General features: G+C 41.7%; 1 protein-coding gene across 1 annotated transcript in view; it reads right to left on the minus strand.

Annotated features, from left to right (window-relative positions):
* Positions 1–1426: 1426 nt before the first annotated feature.
* LOC135559963 (zinc finger protein 883-like) overlaps positions 1427–11324 on the minus strand; it is a 20457-nt gene continuing 10559 nt past the window's right edge. Inside the window, exon 2 of the mRNA XM_065000866.1 lies at positions 1427–3512. Within this exon, the coding sequence (XP_064856938.1) occupies positions 2059–3512 (1454 nt within the window). The 3' untranslated portion in view covers positions 1427–2058. The remainder of the gene's footprint in view (positions 3513–11324) is intronic.

Consider the following 11324-nt stretch of genomic DNA (forward strand, 5'->3'; position numbering starts at 1 on the left):
CTAGTCAGGTTGTGTCGATGACCGGCTCCTTCCTAGTCAGGTTGTGTTGATGACCGGTCAGGTTGTGTAGATGACCCCCCCTAGTCAGATTATATTGACGACTGCCTCCCTCTAGTCACTAGTGTGTCTTATTTATTTAATCAAACAGCGTGCTTAAAGCATCATATGTTCAGTACATATAGATTTTATAAAAACAAGTGGGGCGATTGATAGAAATTACAGATGACTCTTGGTTGACCGTGGATCAAATCCAGGCTGTATCATAACCAGCCGTGATTGGGAGTCCCATAGGGCGGCGCACAATTGGCCCAGCGTCATCCAGGGAACTCAGTCATTGTAAATAAGATTTTGTTCTTAACTGATTTGCCTAGTTAAATAAAGGTTACATTTAAATCATTTAAAAAAAATAGTGATTCATGACAAACCATATTTTACAAATCCGTCAAGGCACCAAAACAAAGGTTTCAAACCAATTCATGAATGTAATTGAATCTAGGTATGTCTTGCCTTTAATTTAGGGGCATGAACAAAAATGGCTGACAATTACTTATCAACAGCTCTAATAATTTGCCCTCACAGGAAATCTACACTGGCAATTATAGAACATACTATGTAGCCTCAAAATCTGTTTAAAAAAATAATTTTGACCTCATGGATGGCCAGTCCTTGTATTCATAGTATAGTGAATTCAGGGGGTAGCCCTGGGCTGAACTCAAACCTGGGTCCAGCAACTGTGAAGCCAACACCTTAGAACTGTTAAGCCAAGATTTCTGAACTTCCTGACGAGGTCGCTGGGTGTTGGGTTACGGTTGCTACAATAGCCTTCTCTAAGAATGTGAGAGTGGAAACACTTCGCCTTCCCCCATCCCTCAGCAGTTAACCAAACCAAGCCTCTGGGCAGCCATTTTGTTGCCGTTTAAAAAACCTACACAACCCAGCAATCTGCAGTTCAAACAATAACAAATCTGTCATTCCACCACCACTATCCTATTTTTGTGTTGGACAAGTTTGCTCACCACCAGAAAACTCCCATTTTACATTATAATCAACTACAATGCTTCACCTTCTCCAATATAAACAGTGTCTACTGGCTGTCAACAATTAAAAAGAAAAAACAAACACGCATTTCTAAATAATAATAAACAATCGTATCTTCTCATTTTTCTTTCTATAGAATCCTAAAACTCACTAGCTTCTAGAACTCTCGTCCCCTTGGAACGAGCCCAAACAAAACTAAATCTCCAATACAGGAAAAACGTGCAGTCAAAATCAATTGTGATCCATGGCAACTCACTGACTAAACGCAAACATTTCTGACTGCCCAGTACGGGAATAAAGACAATTAGAATTTAAATGTTGTCAAGAAATACTGGAGTGATGTCAGATTGTTAAGAAAAATTGATTATAGACCAATTTATTATACTGCTTTCATGTGTGTATATACAATTTTTTTATTTTACCTTTATTTTACTAGGCAAGTCAGTTAAAAGAACAAATTCTTATTTTCAATGACGGCCTAGGAACAGTGGGTTAACTGCCTGTTCAGGGGCAGAACGACAGATTTGTACCTTGTCAGCTCGGGGGTTTGAACTTGCAACCTTCCGGGTACTAGTCCACCGCTCTAACCACTAGGCTGTCCACAAACATCTGCAACAATGATCAATTATCATATTACATGCATTTCTTTTCCACTTGAAGAAAACAGCTCACTACATTTTGAAGTGCTGCATGTTGATTAAAGTGGGTCACCAACACAGGAAGTGGAACACAGCTCTTTTTTTTGTTCGTCACTTTGTTTAATAATACTCTTTCAATTCAGAGACTGGATTTCCCCCTGAGGTTAATATCCATATCATGCTGCAATCAATTGAACAGGGTAAACGATAAGGTAGAACATGATTAAAATAATCCTACTACAATGTTAATTAAAACATTCTACATTGTGACATCATTAAAATACTCCTACTACAATGCTAAAACATTCTACATTGTGACATCATTAAAATACTCCTACTACAATGTTAAAACATTTTATTTCAGTGATATCATGAAACAACTTCATGTATGCATTTTTTGATGTTTGATCAGAGATCTTTTATCAGAGTATCTCTTGTCACATTGATCACAGCTAAAAGGTTTCTCTCCTGTGTGTGTTCTCTGATGTGAAGTCAATTGGCTAGATGTAGGAAAACTATTCTCACATTGATCACAGCTATAAGGCTTCTCTCCTGTGTGTGTTCTCTGGTGTTTAGTCAGATGGCTAGCTTGAACAAAACTCCTCCCACATTGATCACACATATAAGGTTTTTCTCCTGTGTGTGTTCTCTGGTGTACTGTCAGAATGCTAAATGTAGTAAAACTCCTCCCACATTGATCACAGCTATAAGGTTTCTCTCCTGTGTGTGTTCTCTGGTGTGAAGTTAGCTGGCTAGATGTAGGAAAACTCTTCTCACATTGATCACAGCTATAAGGCTTCTCTCCTGTGTGTGTTCTCTGGTGTTTAGTCAGATGGCTAGCTTGAACAAAACTCCTCCCACATTGATCACACATATAAGGTTTTTCTCCTGTGTGTGTTCTCTGGTGTACTGTCAGAATGCTAAATGTAGTAAAACTCCTCCCACATTGATCACAGCTATAAGGTTTCTCTCCTGTGTGTGTTCTCTGGTGTGAAGTCAGCTGGCTAGATGTAGGAAAACTCTTCTCACATTGATCACAGCTATAAGGCTTCTCTCCTGTGTGTGTTCTCTGGTGTTTAGTCAGATGGCTAGATGTAGGAAAACTCCTCCCACATTGATCACAGCTATAAGGCTTCTCTCCTGTGTGTGTTCTCTGGTGTGAAGTCAGATCGCTAGATACACCAAAACTCTTCTCACATTGCCCACAGCTATAAGGTTTCTCTCCTGTGTGTAGTCGCTGGTGTTTAGTCAGAGTGCCAGATGCAGCAAATCTCTTCCCACATTGAACACAGCTATAAGGTTTCTCTCCTGTGTGTATTCTCTGGTGCACTGTCAGATCTCTAGATTTACCAAAACTCTTCCCACATAGATCACAGCTATAAGGTTTCTCTCCTGTGTGTATTCGCTGGTGTTGAGTCAGAGTGCTAGATACAGCAAATCTTTTCCCACATTGAACACAGCTATAAGGTTTCTCTCCTGTGTGATTTCTCTGGTGCACTGTCAGATCGCAAGACGCACCAAAACTCTTCCCACATAGATCACAGCTATAAGGTTTCTCTCCTGTGTGTAGTCGCTGGTGCACTGTAAGACTGCTAGAGTTAGTAAAACTCCTCCCACATTGCCCACAGCTATAAGGTTTCTCTCTTGTGTGTGTTTTCTGATGAATTTTAATGCCTGCTGAGGAGGTGAATCTCTTCCCACAGTCAGAGCAGCAGTGAGGTCCCTTCCCTGTGGATCTCTGCAGGTGTTCTGATCTGGAGAGACTCTTCTCTGCCTTTTTAGCATCATGAGGTTGTTGAGGCTCCCCAGAGGATCCACGACAGTCACGTCTCTCTCCTGTGTGATGACAAAGTCATACAGATGGTTAAAGGCCCACAACAGCAGAAATCCACTGTAAAAGGTGATGCCAACATATCAATTGTTGTACAACATCATGGCTGTCTGTAATGAATGTAATGATTTGACATTTGTCTTAAAATGAGCAAGAATGGTCCTATATTGTCTTGTTTTCACATTAGTAGTAACATTTAAGATTGTAAACTAGAAATACGTTATTGATGTTGTTGAAACTAAGCAGTGTGCCAGATTACTTTTGGTCTCCAATATAGGCCCCATTCTGTGTTTGCTAAAATTGTATGAGGATACCGAGTGGGATGCAACCGTCCCCTATAGCAAAAGAAGTTAAAGAGGGGGATGACCGCGTAAGCGTTCCAATCTTTAGGAATCTCGGACGATATGAAAGAGAGGTTGAACAGACTCGTAATAGGGGTTGCCACCAAGGCGGCGGATAATTTTAGAAAGAGAGGGTTTGTACGGGTCCAGGTTTTGCAACACTTTCAGAACATCAGCTATCTGGATTTGGGTGAAGGAGAAGCTGGGGAGGCTTGGGCAAGTAGCTGCGGGGGGTGTGGAGCTGTTGGCTGTGGTAGCCAGGAGGAAAGCATGGCCAGCCGTAGAGAAATGCTTGTTGAAATTCTCGATTATCGTGGAGTTATTGGTGGTGACAGTGTTTCCTAGCCTCAGTGCAGTGGGCAGCTGGGATGAGGTGCTCTTATTCGCCATGGACTTTAGTGTCCCAAAACATTTTAGAGTTAGAGCTACGGGATGCAAATTTCTGTTTGAAAAAGCTAGCCTTTGCTTTCCTAACTGACTGTGTGTATCGGTTCCTGACTTTTCTGAAAAGTGGCATATCGCGGAGACTATTCAATGTTTTTGTGCTGGTCGGGTGCAGTCAGGTCTGGAGTGAACCAAGGGCTATATCTGTTCTTAGTTCTACATTTTTTGAAAGGGGCATGCTTATTTAAGGTGGTGAGGAAATTACTTTTAAAGAACAACCAGGCATCCCCTACTGACGGGATGAGGTCAATATCTTTCCAGGATACCCGGGCCAGGTTGATTAGAAAGGCCTGCTTGCAGAAGTGATTTTGGGAGCGTTTGACAGTTATGAGGGGTGGTCGTTTGACTGCGAACCCATAACGGATGCAGGCAATGAGGTAGTGATCGCTGAGATCCTGATTGAAAACAGCAGAAGTGTATTTGGAGGGCAAGTTGGTCAGGATAATATCCATGAGGGTGCACATGTTTACAGATTTAGGATTGTACCTGGTGAGTTCCTTGATAATTTGTGTGAGATTGAGGTCATCTAGCTTGGATTGTAGGACGGCCGGGGTGTTAATCCAACCACGGTGTCAGATTTCAAAAAGGCTTTACGGCGAAAGCCTACCATGCGATTATCTGAGAACAGCGCCCAGCAGACAAATTACATTACAAACAGTTACCAGCCAAGTTGAGGAGTTACACAAGTCAGAAATAGCAATAAAATGATCTTCATGTTGTTGCACTCACAAGACTCCCATTTACTCAATAGATATTAGTTTTGTTCGATAAAGTATCTCTTTATATTCAAAAACCTCAGTTTTGTTCACGCGTTTTGTTCAGTAATCCACAGGCTCAAAAGCAATGACAACAGCCAGATGAAAAATCCGAAAAGTATCAGTAAAATTGGTAGAAACATGTCAAACGATGTTTATAATCAATCCTCAGGTTGTTTTTAGCCTCAGTAATAGATAACATTTCAACCGGACCATAACGTCGTCAATATAAAAGGTAAACAAGAAAGGCGCTCTCTCGGTCTCGCACTTGAAAAATCTCTGGGACACTGATTGGTCTACTCATTCAGTGCTCTTACGCTCTCATTTTTCAGAATACAAGCCTGAAACCATTTCTAAAGACTGGCATCTAGTGGAGGCCATAGGAAGTGCAATTTGAGTCCTAAGTCAATGGAATCTGTATAGGCAGTCAATGGAAAACTACAAAAATATAAAAAGCCCACTTCCTGGATGGATTTTTATCAGGTTTTCGCCTGTCATATCATTTCTGTTATACTCACAGATATAATTTTAACAGTTTTGGAAACTTGAGTGTTTTCTATCCAAATCTACCAAGTTTACTTTGGGCACACTTTTCATCCGGAGGTGAAAATAGTGCCCCCTACTCTCGTGAGGTTAACCTCTTACGTCGACCCGACGCGCAGGCGTCCCATCTAGCCATCTGGAAATGCAAATGCACTACGCTAAACACTAATAGCACTCGTTAACCTCTTAAGTCGACCCTCTACTTTTGAAAACACTCAGACGTTTATAAAACTGGTTAAATCACTGCTGTGGCTTTACCAGAACGGCATTTACATCGAAAAGCACAGGAAAAACTGATCACTGAAAATGGGAAAATATATCCATGCGCTACTTGAACCCATTGATAAAGGTGAACCACAATTAATTGACTGAGGTTGCAGTACCTACAGCTTCCACACGGTGTCTAGAGTCTTGTCATTTCCCTTCGAGTTTTTTCTTGGTCAAACACATGCAGGGCACCGTATCTCCTATGGTCTAGGACCGGATATTTTCGTTGAGTTTCTAGCCGGACATTTTTCCAGACGGACAGCTAATGATCTTTACATCGCCTCCTGATTGAATTTTATCGCTTATTAACGTTTACTAATACCTAAAGTTGCATTACAAACGTATTTCAAGTGTTTGTGAAAGTTTATCGTCGACTTTTGAATTTTAAAAAAAATGACGTTACATTACATCGTGGGCCACATACGGCCTAGGGAGATGTCAAGTGGGCCGGACCATTAAAATTATACCATACTCTGCTAAACCATCACACAACTTTTGTTTTGAAGCTAGCTGACTAACATTAAAGTGCACATTTTTTAAATCACCACAGTAAGGATTCATCTTCACAGAGCTGTATTCTTTCAATGCAAACAGTATCTAAGGCATTTCATCTTTTGGCCTGTACAAGAAACACCAGTGTTTTGTTTCAGAAAGTTTTTATCGTTTTATTGATATTCATCACTTTTGTTCACAAAGAGGTTTTAAAAATTTTAGCAGCCAGGGCTGTTAATTTGGGGTACCCTGAACCTACAGAGGCAAATTTTCTGCATCACACTGCAAATCAATTATCTCTAGCTGAATTTCAAAGAAGCTTTAACTGTGAAAGGTGAGCGAAAAACTGAAAATTCTGTCTCAAGTTCACCAAATACCTGAAAACGTTTCTCAAACTCCCGCAGTAGTCCTGCAATTTTGTCTTTGTACCGTTTCATGTCCGCTCAGGTCTGGTCACACACACATCTCTCAGACAGGGGAAATGAGCAGGGTTGCCATTTGCCAGTTGCATCTCCCACAAAGTCAGCTTCAACTTAAATGCATGTATGTTGTCAGAAAACTGTGTGACAACTTTTTTGCGAGATTGTAATTCAACACCGGTTTTCTTTTTCTCCATGAACTGTCCGATTTCCTCTCGTAGATCAAAGAAATGCCTCAGCACAGCGCCTCGGCTTAACCATCTCACTTCAGTGTGGTATGGCAGGCTGTGGGTAATGTTGCTGTCGCTGAGAAGTTTGTCAAACTGACGATGGTTTCTGGACCGGATGAAATTTACAGTGCTGAACAACCACCTCCATGACGTGGTCAATGTTTCTCTTTTAAGGGCTTGTACTGTTATCTGGACACACAGTCTACATATTCACCAACTCAAAAACTTGTTCAGTAACAGTCAATGTCTCAAACAACAAAAATATGTTAATTTGGGGTACCCTGGTAGTGGCTTTTGCCCTTCAATAAATTTATCTCTAGCTGAATTTCCTCGGACCTGAAAATTCTGTCCAAGTTCACCAAATACCTGGGTTTCTCAAACTCCGGTAGTCCTGCAATTTTGTCTTTGCTATTTCATGTCCGCATCAGGTCTGGTCATTTAATCGAAAAATAAAGACCCAAATAGTGTTTATGGGACATCTAGGAGTGCCAACAAAGAAGATGGTGAAAGGTAATGAATGTTTTCTATTTTATTGTGCGGTTTGTGTAAAATACAGTGAAATGTCCAGAAGCGAAATGCTAATTATTTTGTTTCCGACCATGGATCCCCTGTGGGTCTTTTTTGGGTGTTATCATGCTATCAGATAATGTCTCATCAACTTCGAATAAATATGGCCAGTTGCCACGTCTGTGATGTCAGTGCTCGTCAAAAAAATGCATTTTAAAAAATCTGACTTGTTGCCTGGATTTGGCAAAAGCAACGAGTGTTCATCATGCATCGTTTAACAAAGTCACCGTCGGATACCCTGCTAATGTGTATTTTAATGAACTTTTGAGTTTTAACTAATACTATTAGCATTTTTTCGCTGTGAGCTCGTAGCGCATTTATATTCATTTCCAGAGCTTTCCGTGCATCTCTGTAAATAAATAGGGATTTTTCTTTGAAAATTCTACACTCCTTATCTACTTTTCTCCGTTTGGATAACGACATTTTGGCTAATGAGGGTGTAGAAGCAACAGGTTAAAACTCAAACGCAGATCATTAAAACACTTCTACATGCAGGGTAATCTGAATTAAAAATATTAATTCCATGTCTTTTACACCACTTTCAAATTATCCTGCGGGCCTGATCGAATCCAGCCAACAAGTCAGATTCTTAAAATGCTAGTGTTTATGGGACATCTAGGAAAACAAAGAAGATGGTGAAAGGTAGCTATTTTATCTGATAGCATGCAACACCCCATTTTAATACCTGAAGGGGACGTAAATTAAAACAAAATAATTAGCATAGCATGCAACACCCCGAAATACCTGAAGGGGACGGCGCTACACAAAACGCAGAAATAAAATATAAAACATTCATTACCTTTGACGATCTTCTTTGTTGGCACTCCTAGATGTCCCATAAACATCACTATTGGGTCTTTTTTTCGATTAAATCGGTCCATATATACCCTTACTATCGATCTATGAAGATTGTGTGATCCAGGAAAAAAGACCGTTTTAAAACGCAACGTAATTTTTTTAAATTAAAAAAGGTGACGATAAACTTTCACAAAACACTTCGAAATACTTTTGTAATCCAACTTTAGGTATTAGTAAACGTTAATAATCTATAAAATTGATCACGGGCGATGTGTATTCAATAGCTCCACGTCTTGAAATCATGTCCGGAAATTTCTCATCCAAAACATCCTGTCGGAGACCGGAAGGAACGGGCTCTCTCTTACTCGTTTGGCCAAGAAACAAAGTGCAGGCAATTGACAAGACTGGCGACATCCTGTGGAAGCTGTAGGACTTGCAATCTCAGCCCCATTTAATTTGCTTTCTAATAGACAATACATGCAAGTGGCGCATTGATATATTTTCCAGTTTTCAGTGATCCGTTTTTCTTCCGCTTTTCGATGAAACGCAGGCTCTGTTATAGTCACAGTCGTGATTTAACCAGTTTTAGAAACGTCAGAGTGTTTTCTATCCACACATACTAATCATATGCATATACTATATTCCTGGCATGAGTAGCAGGACGCTGAAATGTTGCGCGATTTTTAACAGAATGTTCGAAAAAGTAGGGGGTAACAAGAGGTTTTAACAAGAAGTTAATCTTTAAACCGATGTATAACATGCTTCATGGCAGACTCGGTAGCCTCGGTTTTTCTGATGACTGCCTTGCCTGGTTCACCAACTACTTTGCAGACAGAGTTCAGTGTGTCAAATCGGAGGGCATGCTGTCCGGTCCTCTGGCAGTCGCTATGGGGGTGCCACGGAGTTCAATTCTCGGGCCGACTCTTTTCTCTGTATATATCAATGATGTTGCTCTTGCTGCGGGCGATTCCCTGATCCACCTCTACGCAGACGACACCATTCTGTATACTTCCGGCCCGTCCTTGGACACTGTGCTATCTAACCTCCAAACGAGCTTCAATGCCATACAACACTCCTTCCATGGCCTCCATCTGCTCTTAAACGCTAGTAAAACCAAATGCATGCTTTTCAACCGTTCGTTGCCTGCACCCGCACGCCCGACTAGCATCACCACCCTGGATGGTTCCGACCTAGAATATGTGGACATCTATAAGTACCTAGCTGTCTGGCTAGACTGTAAACTCTCCTTCCAGACTCATATCAAACATCTCCAATCTAAAATCAAATCTAGAATCGGCTTTCTATTCCGCAACAAAGCCACCTTCACTCACGCCACCAAACTTACCCTAGTAAAACCAACTATCCTACCGATCCTCGACTTCGACATCTAAAAAATAGCTTCCAATACTCTCCTCAGCAAACTGGATGCAGTTTATCACAGTGCCATCCGTTTTGTTACTAAAGCACCTTATACCACACACCACTGCGACCTGTATGCTCTAGTCGGCTGGCCCTCGCTACATATTCGTCTCCAGACCCACTGGCTCCAGGTCATCTACAAGTCCATGCTAGGTAAAGCGCCGCCTTATCTCAGTTCACTGGTCACGATGGCAACACCCACCCGTAGCACGCGCTCCAGCAGGTGTATCTCACTGATCATCCCTAAAGCCAACACCTCATTTGGCTGCCTTTCGTTCCAGTTCTCTGCTGCCTGTGACTCACCAACTTCAAACATCTATCGTAGTCTATGGGGACAAAAATGACAAATTAGATCCATAATTTCGACAGAAACATGGCAAACGTTTTTTATAATCAATCCTCAAGGTGTTTTTCAAATATCTATTCGATAATATATCAACCGGGACAATTGGCATTTCAGTAGGAGTGAGAGGAACAATGGCCGCCTTTGTCTATCACGCACAAATCACTCTGAGAGCCACCACCTGACCACTGACACAATGTTGTCGTTCACGCTCATTTTTCAAAAATAAAAGCCTGAAACTATGTCTAAAGGCTGGGGAAGCCATAGAAAAATGAATCTGGTTGATATCCCTTTCAATGGTCAATAGCGATGCATAGGAACCCAGAGGTTTCAAAATAAGAGTCACTTCCTGATTGGATTTTTCTCAGGCTTTCACCTGCAATATCAGTTCTGTTATTCTCACAGACAATTATATGCATATTCTAGCATTTGGTCCTGAGAAATAGCCAGTTTACTTTGGGAACGTTATTTTTCCAAAAATGAAAATAGCGCCCCCTAGCCCCAAGAGGTTAACTACACACAGGGCCTGAGTTCGAGGCTGGGGCCAACAGATACAAAATCAACTAAATGTAGTATGATGATTACTGAACAGTCCAGCAGGCATCAGCTATGTAGCCAAGAGATCATAGGGTCCAGTGAACAGCAATATACGAACCAGGGAAGACGTTAGGTAGTCATTACTACGCTAGCCGGGAGATGCGCCTGGCTCGAGGCTAACTGTTGCTAGCTTCGGGACAAGGGCATCACCGACGTCTGGCAAAGGCCTGTTGAGGGCACATCGGACGGAATTGCGACCAGTCGTGATGGATCGGCGGGGCTCCGTGTCAACAAAGGGTCCAGGCCAATTGGCAAAGTGAACAGTGAACAGTCTGGGAGGCATCAGCTGTGTAGCCGAGTGATCATAGGGTGATCATAGGGTCCACTAGCTCAAGGCTAGCTTCGGGGCTGGGCCACTCGGTGGCAGCTAGCTAGCTGCGATTATCCGGTGTAATGGTCCAGAGCTTACGGCAAGAATACGGTGATGTAGTGGAGAAAAACAGTCCGATATGCTCAGGGTTGATATCGCGCTGTGCAGACTGGCAGGTATTATCCAGGCTAAAAGCGGCTGGTGTCTGAGCTAAAAAAGGTAAAAGGCAGCTAGCAGTGGCTAACAATGACCAAATAGCTAGTAGCTAATGGAGGTTCTAGCTATAAGGTCT

Source organism: Oncorhynchus nerka, linkage group LG15 (assembly GCF_034236695.1).
Source record: "Oncorhynchus nerka isolate Pitt River linkage group LG15, Oner_Uvic_2.0, whole genome shotgun sequence".
Classification (NCBI taxonomy): Eukaryota; Metazoa; Chordata; class Actinopteri; order Salmoniformes; family Salmonidae; genus Oncorhynchus; species Oncorhynchus nerka.